This window comes from Notolabrus celidotus, chromosome 9 (genome assembly GCF_009762535.1).
Source record: "Notolabrus celidotus isolate fNotCel1 chromosome 9, fNotCel1.pri, whole genome shotgun sequence".
Lineage (NCBI taxonomy): Eukaryota > Metazoa > Chordata > Actinopteri > Labriformes > Labridae > Notolabrus > Notolabrus celidotus.
The window spans coordinates 19047554-19064067 of NC_048280.1; the positions used below are offsets into that span (position 1 = coordinate 19047554).

At 39.2% G+C, this 16514-nt stretch overlaps 2 protein-coding genes across 6 annotated transcripts in view; both read left to right on the forward strand.

Annotated features, from left to right (window-relative positions):
* si:ch211-106a19.1 (uncharacterized protein LOC561797 homolog) overlaps window positions 1-4702 on the forward strand; it is a 51828-nt gene extending 47126 nt beyond the window's left edge. For both annotated transcript variants that reach the window (XM_034691960.1, XM_034691961.1), the window contains one exon: window positions 98-4702. In XM_034691960.1, the coding sequence (XP_034547851.1) occupies window positions 98-240 (143 nt within the window). In that variant the 3' untranslated portion in view covers window positions 241-4702. The remainder of the gene's footprint in view (window positions 1-97) is intronic.
* A 485-nt stretch (window positions 4703-5187) lies between these two features.
* si:ch211-102c2.8 (trichohyalin) lies at window positions 5188-16396 on the forward strand. Of its 4 annotated transcripts, none has more exons than XM_034692132.1 (28): window positions 5197-5307; window positions 6032-6107; window positions 6202-6363; window positions 6462-6581; window positions 7641-8192; window positions 8462-8539; window positions 8644-8739; window positions 9208-9315; window positions 9410-9491; window positions 9594-9738; window positions 9836-9928; window positions 10019-10131; window positions 10261-10309; window positions 10414-10533; window positions 10860-10973; window positions 11114-11314; window positions 11560-11655; window positions 11828-11929; window positions 12009-12191; window positions 12278-12409; window positions 12502-12734; window positions 12843-12969; window positions 13067-13150; window positions 13699-13910; window positions 14078-14104; window positions 15179-15254; window positions 15343-15522; window positions 15707-16396. In XM_034692132.1, exons 2-28 carry the CDS (start codon window positions 6041-6043, stop codon window positions 15764-15766), a joined length of 3612 nt encoding a protein of 1203 aa, XP_034548023.1. In that variant the 5' UTR covers window positions 5197-5307; window positions 6032-6040; the 3' UTR covers window positions 15767-16396. The 4 variants fall into 4 exon arrangements, with proteins under 4 accessions (XP_034548025.1, XP_034548023.1, XP_034548024.1 ...); XM_034692133.1 differs by having other exon boundaries at window positions 10031-10131; XM_034692134.1 differs by lacking the exon at window positions 14078-14104 and having other exon boundaries at window positions 5188-5307.
* The last annotated feature ends 118 nt before the right edge of the window (window positions 16397-16514 follow it).

The window sequence follows — 16514 nt, forward strand, 5'->3', positions numbered from 1 at the left end:
CAATTGATCACACAGTGATTTGCCTGCTTGTGTGGCTTCTCCACTGGAGAGTGTTTTGATAAAAGCGACTGATTTACAAAGCTGCTTCTTCCCACAGGTAGAGAATATGAAGGCTACCAGCCCCTGTGGTTTCACCAGAGGAGAGACTCAGTCACTGGAGAGACAAACTTTGTGTACAAGGGAGGTTACTGGGAGGCAAAGGAGAAACAGGACTGGAGCATGTGTCCTGACATCTTCTAACCCAGGACCTAACCCGGATCACTCCTAACCTCGTCGGACAGGGAGCTGCTCGGCCTCTGCTCCTTAAGCAATGGGGTGTAGCAGGTTTATGAGCACCTTGTGGACCTTTTGTGAGTGCGAGAATGTGTGTGTTTGACACACTCTAGGAATTACACTGTACCTCCAAATGTTGTTACTGTGAGGAAAAAAACAGGGTGTTCCCTCTGTAGTCCTCGTTGAAACTTGACTAAAACAGCAGTGAGACATTGTGTAGATGAAAGGTGGTGTAAATTTGTAGCACCACCTAATAAAGGCACCTGCACACACTGAAATCAGGTCCTTTCCAAATCTTACCCACAATGCACTTTTCTGTGTTCATCCCATTTTAATTTTTTTTAAAGATTGGACAGAAACCCATTTAAATCAAGATCCATTGACAGCCAACATGGACAAAATCATAAATGGACACATCAAAACAAAAGAAGTGTTCTTATCTTTTGTTTAATTCAGCACAGTTGAGATTATGCTAGCCGCACTTTGTCAGCCTTCAGATAGATCCTTTTTCCAGCTAACTTTTTCAAGTGCTAATTATTTGCCCTGTTTAGTAAGAGGCCTTTAAATGGTATCAGCACATTTATGTGTAACATTTAATTAAAAGTCATGTAGATCCAAAGTGTTGGAAGTAAATTCAATCACCAAGACATTCTGGAAAAAAGTAAAAATTAGACAACTTTTGTGTAGTTTAATGTTATTTTCATGTTGCTTATCTTCATAGCTGATCATTACCAGTCAGCTTTTTAATTATTATAGTTTAATTTCTATGAATTGTTTCATCTTATTTCATTTCAAAGAAATTTTCTCCAAATAAAAAAGTCTCAAGACAAATATCGGATTTGCTTTTCAAAATAACGGCTTATGAGAAATAACTGCTAAAAGAAATAAGATTGACTTGAAATGAACTGTCAATGCCAAAATTACAAGGGAAAATAACATTTCTTATTCAGGAGCTGTGTTTTTTGGACAACCATATAGTATCATAATTCTATTGTCTGTATTTATTAATATTGATGTTTACTACATGGTGTCTAATGTATTAGTTGAACACTTTGGGTCTTCATGACAAGCGTCTTATCTTTGATTTGACAAAGGGCCTCTATCTTTGTCATTAGTGAAGGCTGGTTTTATTTGAACAGATGGAATCTGCAGCCGTGCAGAAACATATTTTATTCAGTGTGAATGTTGGTGTTTCCTTTTAGGTACATGAAGTTAAAATACAACTAGACTATAGTTCATGTAGAAAAAATATATAATGTAGATTCCCTTTATGCTTCAATGCAATTTCATTGAAAATGCTTCAGACATTTTTCATTTGTGACTCTAAATAGTGAAACTCTGCGATTGTCAGACCTTTAGTCGGAACACATTAGTGCAATGCAGCAGTCCAAAACTGAACACTCATATCACTTTGAAAATATTGTCTATATTAGTACATATCTGTTTTAATGGTGACAAAGTTTCACCCTATAGGTGTTCTTTACCTTATCCTCTGGTGCTTTCCCATAGCAACACACACCAAATCCTCACTGACCACTTTGAGTGACATTATTCTCAGTGATCATACAAAGCACCAAATCACTGAGAAACTGAGTGATAACAACAAGTTTATCCACTAACCTGCAGCTCTCCAGCTCCACAGCCTCCATCAGTCACTAGTTTGTAGCTCAGACGTTTCCAGCAGGACTTAATGTGTGGCTGGAGGTGTTCCTCTGAGTCCTGCGTGTCTCTGCCTGACGCGAGTTCAGAGGTTTATAGAAGCAGACAGGGCTGGTTCCTGCAGCTCACCACTGTGCAGTCAAATACAGACACGGAGGAGCTCAAGACTCCACACAGCCTCCGCAGGTAGTCCTTTCATTCAGTCATTGTGACCATGCTGATCTGGGATCAGCTCATGAAGGTACCCACAGTCTTTTGCCTTTAACTGACTGAACAAGGGAACGTCCCCTGACCTGTGCACTACTCGTCTCCAGTGACAAGAGTTTTGAAAACCAGTTAGTATTTTTTTGTAATTATTGTTAGGAATGTAGAATTCAGGGCTGGAGGTATCGTATCTACCGCCTCGTTCATTTGTGTGAATATTTTGTGATAAATGAATGATATTGTAAATTGAAGAGTAATTATACTAACTATACTAAGTTATCTGTACAGCCTAGTTCCAATCTGAAGAAAAAAAATCTCAATGAGCCTAAAGGATTTTATTTTAATCCAGATTGATTCTGTTTAGATGGGTGTTGAATCTGAGGCACCCTCACTTTGGCTGCTGGTTTCCTGTTTTATATTTCCCCAAAATAAAAAAAAAACTGTCTGAACACACTGACAATATTTTTATAGAGCCCTTTATGCTAGCATATCAGTAGTTGTGGTTCAGTGATGATTTCATAGATCAGACAGTTCCTTCTTTCCCCTCATAAAGATGCATTACATGCACTAAAAAAAAACATGAATTAACAAAACATACCACATGGAGTAAAGAGGATTCTCAAAATGGAGCTAATAAAGTGTTTTTATCTAATGATTTATTAACAACATTATAAAACATAGATTTTTCTTAATTTCACAAAAAAAATTTCCTTCTACCAATTTGCACAAAAGGTTTAATTGCATTGTTTTAATTGTGAGCACACTTTGATCAGTCATTGAACTCTTTGTGAACAATGCCAAAATTAAAGGACAAATTCAACATTTAGGGAAATAACTGATACCCTTAAGAAAATCCACTCCCTTCTGATACTGGTATGGTATCAGGCGGGTGAGGAGCTGGTGAGCTTAGCTAAACATAAATCCTGTAAGCAAACTGGAACAACCTGCCTGGCTCTGTCCAAACATATTAAAAGCTCTCCATTAGCACTTCTAAGATTCATTAACACTTAATATCTTGTTTGTTTAATCTTCAGGAAGTCACTGCTCCAGGCCAAGAAATAATCCTTCACGTGAAGCATGTGGTTGTGTGTACAAATTACACAAACAAGATATACTGGTTAATTTGTTAGCTTTAGAGGTTTTTTGTTTAACTCTTAGACAGAGCCAGGCTAGCTGTTACTACTGGCTTCAGTATCATGTTAATGACACAGGAGTGATATCAATCTTCATATAAGTATGGGCAAGTGTGAATCCAAAATGTCAAACAAGTCCTTTAATTTGATTACTAACCTCTTTGCTTCTCATTTTTTCTCTTCCCTTTGCACAGACAGTTGTCTTGTACACCGATACAATTAATAAATGTTGCATTCGCTTAAAAACCTAACAAGTATGTCAGATGTGTAGTTAAACACTTGCAGCAAGGTGTTACATTAATTCTCTCTCTAAACGTGTAATTTTACAGGTAGTTCTGTCTCATCGTGGACAGTCATGGGGTCTGAAAGAACACTGATGATCTCTGACGAATGGTGATGAAAAAATTGTACAAATAGAGTTTTTTTCTCAGCAATCAATTTGAAGTTACTAGAGAATTACTTTAATATATTGTTCTTGAGATGATTTTATATTTGAAAATACATGTTATATTTTGAATGACAGTGGAGAACTCATCATATGTTTAAATCAATGTATTTCCAAATAAAGTGACCTCAGCACTTGATGGTGACTGAAGTTGCCCTGCTGAGGTGAAACTGTACAGTTTTCGGATGGCCGTAGCAATAATGCAGTGAGGTGTAGATTTGTCATTTCATGGTCATGTTGCTTCAAACAGAACAGTTTTCGGCCTCCTGCAGAAAGGGAAAAAAAAACAACCAAAGTGTATGTGGAGAGTGTACTGTAGACTAAAAGAACCTCTTTGTTTGCCTTCCCTATCTCTGGGGGTTGTAATGTAAACCCCTTCTCATTGTTTCTGTCATTTCATCTCACCTAACTCTTAATTCACTTTGGTGTTTTGTTTTTTTTAGCTTGATTTGTATGCTTTTATTCTCTGTTCTGATTTCTACCTTCTCACGGGTGCCATTATTCTTACGTTTGTGTTTTCATACTGTTTGTATGCATAATGAGCTTGATTTGTGTGCATGTGCAACACACATTTCCTTCTCATTCAATGCTGCTCAGTTTTGAAGTAGAACTGAACTAATGGAGATGGGGAAACTTGTCTTGCCTTGTTTAAACTGAACCCTCCTTCTCTTTGAGCTGTGACTCGCAGCTTGTAGAGACACAGTGGTTATGTTCATAATCAGGATGTTAAAAGTTTTAAGACACATCACAACAGCGGCCTGGTACAGGAGGTCAAGGGTGATTGACCTGCCTTGAGTACTACTTTAACTCCCCAAATACACATTGGTGTATTCAGGTGTTACTGAGGGTTTAACTGAGGTTTTTCTTCTTTATTTTTTAAATTGTGTATTTTCTCCTTTAATTTATACTTGTATAACATTGTCTTTAAACAACAAAGACATAACAATGAAAAAAAGAAGATAATAAAGCTGTTATTGTTGACACTGGATATATGCCTGCTTTCTTTCCTCTCTTTACAACAGCTGCAGTGTAGGATGGATTATTGTCATGCACGAAAAGAGATGTCATTTTTGGTACAATAAAGTGTCTAACTGCAGCAGTATTACATTATGTTATATTATGGTACTAGACTGATGCTTTATCGAGAGAGACTAGCAAACAAAGTTTATTCCTGCAGATTCAACCAACCAATGAAACTGAATTAACATTTAGCCTTTATCAAGTAAGCAGCCTGTTTCAACTACAACAGCTGGAAACAAATACAAAGAGGTTGAAGATACATTATTTTATATCATTGTAGAGCAAAGACAGCAAATTGTGTAGGAGTCATTGCTACAGTAAGCCTCTTGGTGGGACGTACAGAGGGCAGCTGTGTTTTAAAAAAAAATTCTCACCATACCAAGTGCTCTTCTGGGCTGACTTTGGCGCGTGCATTATCGCAGTTCTCTTCCTGTGAGGGGTGCGAGCTGTTTTACCGTTTCCAGGGTAACCAACTGACGCTCCTGTCAATCAAGACTCATTCCAGCAGCAACTGTGTTCAGCACGAGACTCATGCTCAGCATCGATTCTAAAACTCGGTGTCTTCCTCCAAAGGTAAGTAATGTGATGCGACGTCGCTGGGATTAATTTAGAGTTAAATGTGATATTTTTATGTAATAACTTAGCTAACAGGAACTATATCATTTAGTCGAGCCTGTGTGTTCAGGTTAACTGTTTTTTCCGGTTAGATTAGTTTCATGGTAGTGGTGTGTTTAATAACTCTGCTTTCTTTGTATTATGAAAACATATAATAATCTAATGGTAAAGACTTATGACTGGAATTTTACTCCAAGTGGCCTGTTTGCTTTTTTTTTGTTTGTTTGTTTTTATGCTAGGGTCTGAGAGAAATGTAATATCAAATCCTCTGTATGACTGATGCATACTGCAGTTTTTGACAATAAAGAAGACTTTGAACTTTGAACTTTAATGTAAAGTAGTCTATAATACACCTAACATTAAGTTTTTTACAAATGTAAGTCATGACTAGCTTATAAAATTTAGTGGAACAATTCTCTACAGTGGACTGATTTGTACAGCTCCTGTTTTGAGTGTTGGTTTGGGGGAGTGGAGAGAGAGAGACAGGAAAGCACAGGAATTTATAGTCTTCTTACTGAAAGAGGTCAGTTTGGCTTGCCAACAAGTTAAATTGTCTTGGTCTCCTGGACAACTGAGCAACATAAACCCCCCACTCTCATGACGGCCAAGTCAACCTTGACCACTAGACAACCAGAGATGTTGTGTCTTTATGGTGTTGCTGAATGCCTGCCCATGTGTCCAGCTATAGGAAATGGCTGACACAGACTGCAATGGAGTGCAGAGAGATACAGAGGAGGCATATGAGCTACATTACACAGGTTCATGCTTTTCTTATCAGTACAACCACATCATTTAAATTTGACTTTTTGCAGTTTGACACACTCTTAATGACCCTTTTGTCTGCCCTCACAGATCTCAATGTCAACAGCAGTGAGCTGGCACCAGATCCTCATACTCTCAAACTGGACCACTGTGACCTACTCTTAGATGCCATCGATGCTCAGCTCGGTCAGCTGCAGGTCCAGCCCCAGAAATGTCAGGTAGTTTCCAGGGGTTGTGATTGTAATGATCCAGGTAATTTACATCATTAGGCACTCTATACCAAATATGGTTGTGTTTTTGTTTTTACAGTTAATCATCTTTTTCTCTGCTTGTTTGTTTACTTTGTATAGCTCCTCTCATTTGGTGTCAAGCTTTGAGCAAAGACACTGGCCTTGGAAGTACAACTCAGACAAACAACACTCCCATGTCTTGTCTTGATTTAATTCATACCCCAACAGAGCAAACTTCAGGTAGTTTTAATATAAGGATCATTACAGAAAACACCTGCGACTGTCTGTGAGCCAAATTCTTTCAAGAATGGGTCTTTATATAGATTGTTGCAAGATGAATAACTTGCAGCAATAGAGTAGTTAAAACTGCTCATCAGCAGAAAATGTGTGTTTGAGTCTTCACTAGGGTTGCAAAGGGGTGGAAAATTTCCGTAAAGTTTCTGGTAAATTTTCATGGAAAGTTAAGCTAGGGAATTTTGGAAATATCCCAAATGGGAAACTTTCCATGGGAATAAATATGTTCTGTTACAAGCAGACATCCATCCAAAATAATGCAATTTAAAACAGATTTATTTGTAAGCAGAACTTTATCAAGTGTTAAATATTTTATTGAACAATCAATTACTTCATTGAAGAACAAAAACATGCATGTCCAGTTAAATATTTCCTCCCCCAACCTTACTCATTCAAAATTAACAAAAAAGTTCCATTCAAAATGTTAAATGAAAAGAGCCCCTCTGCCTCCAAATAAGTCCCATTCAACATGCAAATAAAAAGCATCTTCCCTCAAGCTTCTCAAGCCTAGCCTCTGCAGGGTTCTAGAAATCATCTGTGCATGTGATGGAGGAATGCATAGTGCATGTAGGGGGTGTGGTCTCAATAGCCCTGCAGTAAACAGTGTGCTATTTGCATGTGATTGAGGAATAGCATAGATATTCAACTGTACTTGCATGAAATCTGGTTGTTTTATTCAGGATTGTGCTAAAATATAATTCCCCCAACTATATTAAGTTCCCTTTTAAGAGCTAATCTTCAGTTTAGTAAATTCCTTGTTTATTCCCATTTATTCGCATAAATTCCTGTTAATTCCCATGGAAAGTGCAGTTGAAAATTCATGGAATTTTGCAACCCTAGTTGGAACAAAGGTAACATGAGTAAAATACCATCATAGTCAACTAATCCACGTGTTATAAGAGTATAAGCAATGTTTCTTAATTGAGTTGCATCTGTTGAGATGAAAACAGAGCCAAGCTTTTTCTTAAAACAAAGCACTCCATCTCTTCTCTGCCCTTCCACCAGAGAGCAGCACATGCTGCCAGAGAGATCCTGTTACCCCTGAGAAAGCTAAACAGAAGTTAGACACAAGAGACAAAGAAGAAATAGAGTCTCAGAGGGAGCAGATCATCTGGAGACTCGAGAAGCTGCTCGGTAACAACTGCAATAATGGGGAGATGGTAGGAGAAAGCCACCCTCCCTCAGAGAGCATCTGCACGGAGGACTTTGTCACACGCTTCAGGGATGAGATGGTTGAGCTTGCATTGCCAGAGAGTCATATGCAACAACAGGACACAGAAGAGGAGGCTGAGAGGACAGATATATCAGACTGCGACACTTTTCAGATTGAACGAAAGCAAAAAATCATTGGTACTGTTGACAGAGGAGAAACTTCAACAACTTGGAGACATAATGAAGACACAGATACTGCACAGTATTCTGAGTCGAAGAAGATTTGTTCAAGACAGGGACTGGAGAAATTTCTTTCTGACAGCTATGCAATAAATAGATCTTTGGACTGGGCAGGAGCTGGATGGGGACACAGAACACCACAGATACTGGGTGAAAGTAACACCAGTGAGTACTCTTTTTACAAACTCTGAGCAAACAAAGAGATGTCAAACATCCTGAAATTAAATTGCTCACTATTCTTATATTTTTTTGTAGGAAGTAATTGTACTCAAAGGATTACACTGGAACACACAGAACTTTCTTAATCTTATAGACTTGCACCCCTGATTTCCTGAAATTTATTGAGAGGAAATATGCCTTGAGATGGGATTTTAATGATGTTATGGAGTCTGTCTTATGTACCTCAGTTGATCCTACAATTATTTGTTCTTTAGTCTCTTACAGAACTGAGGCTAAAAAAGAAACAGAGCAGCAGGATATCATCCATCCTCCTAAGGCCAGGTGCTTGGCAGGTATCATTCATAGATGACACTGCATCCGCAAACTGTGAGTAGCTAAGTTATTGAAGATTAATCATCAATAAAAAGTGATTGTATGCTGCTTATGTGTTTTGTAGGAATACCCGTGTGGAATTTTGACACAGTGTCCATTGACAGTGACCTCGACTCTGTCAGCACAGAGCATGTCAGGCAGCATATCCACAAGCAGCCAGGTGAGAGACTGAGCAACATGTGGAGGAAAGCAAATGTGGAGGAAAGCAAGACTTCCATTAATGATAAAACATGATCTACGGTGGCCCTGAAGTGCAAAACACAACGGCAAATCAGAAGACACAACAGCAATTCAGAAAACACTACGTCTTTAACGAAACCGGAAGAAGTAGGTAGTCTGGGGGGACATGACTCGTCGCTGATTGGACTGGTCTACCTACTTCTTCCGGTTTGGTTAATACCGTAGTGTTTTCTGATTTGACGTTGTGATTTTCACTTCAGGGCCACTGTATTGATCAGGTCTAAAATATCAGCATCTAAAAATACAGCCCCTGACAAAATGGTTGTCAGCACCAACAGCTCAAGAGAAACTTAATCATAAAAATAAAGATATGTTTGGACACACTAAAAAAATGTGCAAAACCTAGATATAAAATGACATGTAAAACTATTTACATGTTCCTCCTCAGGATTGCGCTCTCTCATTCAGTCTGTCATAGGCATGGATGATTTCAGTAGCATTCAGAGTGGCTGTGACACACCAACACAGGAAGACAGTGAACCCCCACATACATCAGGTGTCTATATATTCCTTTTTAAGTCCACAGTACAAAAATAATATTGAATTCAATCTTTAAATGAAACTTTTTTTTCCATTATTTGTTTACAAAGAGCAAAGTTCATCGCGTGGAAAAATACAAATCAGAACTTCCCCTTTTCTAACAGCAGAGTGCAATAAGAGAGAAACTCACAGGTAAGAACTTCAATTTGAATCTTCTTCGTAACATTGTTTTGAGTTTTACTCAGTTTATTGTGACTCTCTGACCAATACACCAAGTATGTTCTTGCATCACAGAGTTGTGTGCTCCTTCGACGAAGACGACAAGGACACAAATGAGGAAATTAATCCAAGCAGAAGGAGATGCAGGCCTGTGAAGATATCAGAGAGGATGCAGTCTGATTGTGCACAGATGAAAGAACGACTCTCTACTCTACAACATGTTAGGAAAAGTTTCTTATTGTATTTAAGAATCCTATTTTTTAATATATAAATATATCTATAAATAAATTATCCCTTGTAAATTTGCCTGGGTTTAGAGATGTGAGGAGGAGGAGGAGAAACTTAAGCTGAAGAAGACTCAGTTAAGAGATGTTGAGCTCTCCCTCTCTGATCTTCAACAAAGAAAAAAGGTGAAGTGCAGCTTTAACAGTGGATAATCAAAAACTGCTTACAAAAGTGTAACAAATAATCACATTTAATGGTGAACTGTGATGTCCCAGCGTGTTTTTCAGGAGTTAGAGCATTTGATGGTAGAGACAGCAAAGATGGAGAAGGAAAAGAGCCGGCTAGAGTTTGTTCTGGAAGACCGCAGAGCAGAGAAAGACTCTATTAAGTATGAAATCAAACTCCTGAATTTTACAAAAATGTATATGTGCACATGGTAACATGAAATCCATCAACATGATCTTGTGCTGTATAATAAATAGCTCTGTGAAATAATAACATAAATATTTTTTTCTAGCGGCCGGCTGTATGAGATGCAGAGGCAGAAGAAGTCTTGTATTGCTGAGGTAAGAGACATGGAAGATGACTGTGCTCAGTTATTCAGATCTTTAATATGTCTTTTTTTATTAACACTGAATGATGAATGACATTTTGGTTGTTCCACGAACAGCCCAGTGTGGTCATGTCAGTGCTGGAGAGGGAGGAGCTGGACAGACAGCTGAATAGTGCCAAGACAGAACTGTTTGCTGAACAGAGGCGTGCACGAGAGAAGCTGGAGTCCATGCAAGAAGTACTGTGTTCAGACCTTTTAATGACTATGATTATAACTATGTGCTCAAAAACATTAACATTTATAAGTCTGTTAAACAGACAGTCAATAATTTGGTTGAATAAAGCAGGTTTCAAACTATAATATTATATATTATATTATATAATAACATTAACTTGTAAAACTCAAATTCCTTGACTATTCATGTAAAACTGTAGTTTCTCAGCTTTCTCTATAGTTAATGTTTAACTGAAGAGAGAATATATGTGTTTTTGCACAGAAGATAGTGTTTCTTTAAGTGTATTCAAACATCTCTGTTTATGTTGTCATGTCTGATCTTGGAGCAGAAGCTGGAGGACACTCAAGAAGAGCTCCAGAGAGCCACAGACGCAGAGAGTTTGCTGAGAGCCAGGTGTGCTTGTCTGGAGGAGAAACGGAAGCAGGAAAAGGATCAGATGGAGGTGACATCCAATAACATCTTATTATTAAAAAAAAACATAACTAACATATGTCTTTTTAGCAAATACTTAACATTCACTACTTTTCAACTAACCATTTTTTCCTGTAACATACATTATTTGGTTTATATCTTTTGTTGCAGGTTGACCTCAGAGAAAGCAAGATCAGAGTGAGCACTCAGGAGAAGATGTTGGCTCAGAAGGGGCTGCAGTTTCTGGATTTAAAGGAGCAGAGTGGGGTCTTAAAAGCAGAGAGGGATAGACTGAAGGGGGAGCTACAACACCTACAAACACAGCACTGCAATGCACTGAAAGAGGCACAGGAGAAAGTCCACAGAATGACAGTAAGTACTGAAGTAAACTGGGTCTTTCTGAGCTTTTCTAAGCCTGCAAGACAGGATTATTCTAGTTTAACATTAAGTAATGACTGATTAGCTAAGTGAGTAATCAATCCAGGAGGCAGCATTTCAGCAGCAAGATACAGATTTGGCTGTGGTTCCTGTGCAGCTTCTTCTAAATATGACACGTATGCAAATTAAACTATTGATGTGTTGATGAGTAATAACATAGCACTCTGTCACATCCTCAGGTAAATAAGCAGAGTGAAGCAGAGAGGGCCAACACTTTGAAAGAACAAGCTGTCTCCCTCAAACGGCATATTGAGTCCTTACAAAGTACAATTAAGGTCAGTATGATATACAATGTTTAGCATGTCAGCGAAACCACACACTGCCATTACTGTTTGCATTTGGTGATAAGTTCAGGTGTGGCTGATTGTTATTTTAACTTTTAACTACTGATACAGTTAGCAAAAACAGTCCACTCATTTCATTGGTCATACTCTCCTTTTCTGGCAGCTAAAAGATGAGGAGGTGAGGAAGATGAGAGATTCCCTGGAGCAGCAGAAGGAGGAGGTGAGGAATTGTGAAGAGAAGCTGCGAGTGGAAGCACTGGGAAAGGTACACAGATAATCCCCAGCCTAAAATATGCCATATTTTTCATCAGGATTGATTGAATTGTACTGTGCATTTCCCTCAGGTGCACAAGGCACTAGAGGAGGCTGGGAGGAAATGGGAAGCAGAAAAAGTAGAAGCTGTGCAGGTTAACTGTGAGATACTGGAGGAGCAGAACAGAAAAAGACTGGAGAACATGAGGAGTGAAATGCAGCGAGAGAAGAGTAAAACAGTGGCTCATCAACAAAAAGTGCTGGAGCTAAAAACAGTAAGGCGGCATGCACCAGAGCATGTGACATTAAAGTCCGACATTTTCATCCTGTCTTTGAATATGTGTTTCTTTTTGTCTGTAAGAGAGTGCAAAAGTTGGAGAGTGAAAGCAGCACGCAGCAGAGAGAGCAGGAGTCTGTGCTTGCTGTCATTTGTGAATCTCTCAAAGAGGAGCACCGGGCTGAGCTTCAGAAGACGCAGAGACAGATGGCAGAGGTGCAAGAAAACAACAGAAAACAATTATTTGTAGGCAGATAAAGAGGTTTGGTGTTGTACAAAGCTGACATGGTTTGGTTTTGTGGTCACAGGAGAGCCAGAAGGCAGCTCAGAAGCTGGAGCAGGCTGTGCAGCTGGCAGAGAAAGAGGCTGACAGGCTCCGGTTGATGCTTAACGAAAGGGAGAGAAGCCATCATGAAATCACAGCTGAGCTGGATCAGCAGCTCAGGCACTATGCCCAGGAGCTCAGAGCAGAGAGCCAACATCTTCTCTTTTTAGTGGAGCAGAGCGGGGCCAAACAAAGTTCTGTGGAAATATACCCCAGGTAGGAGCTCTTGCTCTAATTTGCATACATATCACAATAAATTAATATGCTGTAGGCAGCGTGTTGTTTGATGATTATTTTTTAATTTTGAGGTCCCTTATTGTGCAGCTCCACTGTAGCTGAGGCCCTTACGAATCTGAAAGTGTTAAGAGAGCAATTGAAGCACATGATTAGCCATCTGCACCAGGAACTCGACACGAAGAAAGAAACCATTGAGCAGCTGAGAAAAGCCAAGGTATCACTTTGTACATACCGCACAGAGCCTGATGTTTGCCGGTACAGCACATAATGTATGCAGATGAAAACATGTCTAAAAGTTTCTTCTATTTCAGGAGCTAGAACTGAGCATACAAAGGCAACAGCTGAGGATGGAGAGGGACCAGGCCATGGACTGTCTGAAAGAGCGTCTCATTCAGGTTTGAATGTGTGCCTCATGTCCAGGGGCGTGTTCAGAACTTTTTGACCAGGGTGGCCCAACTAAGGCTCTCATATAGGCAGGGACGGCCAGTGCATTTACAAATAAATAACATTTACCCTTTCTCTCTTCACAACCTACTTTCATTAAAGTATTAAACAGTTGTTATATTCCTTTTGACTTAAAAAAAAAAACATGACAAAGTAGCATAAATCTTCTAAGCTTAATTCTTTAAGGACTTACAAAATATGTTTTTTCAAAGTCCCATTTGAGTGCACCAATAAAGAAATCTACTGTCAGCCTTTTAACTCATCCCAAATTATAGATTTTAACAGAAACCCCACCTCTGACAAGTCAAACAGCCAATCATAGTTTAGGATTTTGGGGTGGCCCCTGGGGTGGCCCATTAGATTTCAAGGGGTACCAGTGCCACCCTTGGCCACCCCTCTGGACATGCCACTGCTCATTTTAGTGCACACACAATCACACCGCACACACAAAACAGAGGAAACAAACAGCATTGGTTTGCACCATCATGTTTTCTTGCAGGAGCACATTGAGGAGTTAAGCAGTCTGAACGTGGCTCATATGTGTGATGGAGGACCTGAGGGAGGAGGACTAACAGCATCTCTACGCAAACAGCTGAAAGCTAAAGACCTGGAGCTCAGACAGGTTCAGAAGAGCATGGCTCAGTGGAAGGAGCAGACTGCCGCTCGACTGGCCTGCAAGTTTGAAGAAGAGTTGACATCTGAACTGGAGAGGTGAATTTGAAGCAGTGATTTTACACCTTTTTTATGTTAAAACAAATTTGCATCTTTCTTCAAAATTGCCGAAAATCCCCAGAAACTTTTTGATCCATGAAAATTAGTTAAATGCATTATTCTTTTTTAAATGTGTTTTTTTTGCTCTGATTTTTGCTTTCTCACAGATACAAGACAAAGTTATTAAGGGCCAGGTAACTGATCTGTTCAGCTGTGAAAACTAGACCACTTACTAACCAGCTTACCATGAACATGAACTTACCTCCACTCACTGCAATGTTTTTCTATACCATAGATTAAAGCTGCTGTTGGTAGTCGTGATATAAACATCAGTTTGGAGAAAGATTTCAAATGTCAACACTACCCCTCCCCTCTCTGCTGTCGTAGCCCCGCCCACAAAAGATTGTTGTGTGCATAGACATAAAAAGAGTAGACGCTGCATTGGCTGCTGGGGCGCAAGAAATACACATCTTTGTCCGGTCATCCTACCCATGATCCTACCTGTAAACGTAAACTGAAGCAGCAGAGACTTCAAGATGCCAGAGCCCTGTGCGGTAAAATACCAATCATATATCACATATATCACATATCAGAATATTCTATTACTGTTTAGCCCACAATGAATATTGAAATATGCCGAACCATGTGTCCTGGATCATACCTGCATGTATGACATTTGCAGGAAAAAAAACTGCATGAAAATCAGTTTAGTATTCATGAAGTTATGATTGATTAAATGTGCTGCCACTTAATTGCGCCTGCCAAACAGATTACACTGAGTGGAGCGGATGACCGGACCAAGATGGCGGCCCCACGGCTCGTCAGTGCCAATAGGTAGTAGCGGTCGATGCAGCGTCTACTCTATATATGTCTATGGTTGTGCACATTCTGTGAGGAAGTAGTGGCTTCCCAGCTAATCAGGGAGACGTAGTAGGGCCGCCACTCAACCAATCAGGACAGAGGGTCGGGGGAGCAGCTCGGTTTGGTCCATGATAACGGGAAAGAGGGGAATAATAACATTGCTTGATACAAAGGCATTGGAAAACACAGATATATTGTCATAATCTCAATTACTTCACTTGAACAAATGAGTGCCGATGGGTGTTATGACCTTTTCTCTAAACCCAGCATAAAAAAGGACAGTTTTTTACACCATTCCTACCAACAGCAGCTTTAACTGCATTAACTGTACTAATGAAACTCCTTCCCGCAGCAATGTTAATTATTCACAACAATCAGCCTTTCAATCAAGTGTGTTTGTTTCCCAGAAAATCATCAAAGACTAGAGAGGAAACACGGAGAAAGCCTGAGAGGCCTGACAAAGATGAGATACCTTGTGCTAAGGTAAATGTTTCACTTGTTTTACTAAGATTTCTGAAAGATCATTTTGTTCTTTTTCAACAAAAATGTCTGTAACTGTTCTCCCCATCAGGAAGTTCGGCATTCAATTGGCGCTGCCTCCCACAGCACCTCAGATTTAGCCTCACTGAAGCTCCTCAGTTACCTTCAGAGCAGAGTAAAGCAGCTTCGCGTAGAAAACCAGGCCTACACATCGACGCCTCTGTCTTCAAATACAATCCCTTTAGATTTATCAGGATCCTATCTTGCAACAGTGAGTACATTGTTTTAGGAGCAGGCTACTATTTATTTTAACCCTCTTTCTTTCAGTCTCACCAGGAGCTACATTTACAGAACTTTGAGTGCAGTGCAAACATAATATTTTCATATTTATGGGTCAACAACAACTCAAATTTGACTGGTTTTCAACACTTCTAACACTGGAGTTTCCTCTACAGATCACTCAAGATATTTCCAGGATTCAGAGCCTATCGTCAATCAACACAGTCTCAAGTTAAGGACATGGAAACTGATTGTGCGTCTGTGTCTGTCACACACATCCGTGAGACAGTGCCCTCTAAATCTGAGTCTCAGCTGTTTTTTTTTTGTGACCACAGAAATGAATCATTTACTGTGCTAAAGATAACGGGTCACAGTGACAGATGACACAGCTGAAGATGTGTTCATTGAGTTCACATTCCTCTGAATGAGTCAGTTTTTATGGCTCATAGTTACAGTGAGCTGAATAGTGACATTTTACTGAGTATCATGTGAGTTATGTCACAGAGCCTCATTAATCACAGACTTCTATGGGGATTCCTTGTATAATCATCAGTGTTACTACATGTTCAATTATACAATGTAAAAAGTGCCTTAGTTTTCTTTAAGATACATTTTAATGAGCTTGTTAAATTGAATTTGATTGAACTTTGATGCCAGATTTTTAAAAGGTGGTTTCTTTATGATCTGTATCAAGTGTTTTCACTTCTAGGACTGAATCCTCTATAAAGGCACAGCAGGGTTTTATTTAACCTAGAATGAGATCAGACAAAGTAAATCATTGTTTTTTTTTTTCATATCATTCATTGTTGGGTCATTAGTTAAAATAACTATCTGGATGTTTTCTATATAAATGTAGGTGTACTAAAGCTGTGTGTGATATTTCTTGTCGTTTGTGGCATTCTACAGGGGTCCACCCTTGAACCTCTACTCTTCCTAATGTTCTGTTCATGATATTAAAACAGATTCACCAACCAAAATAATGAA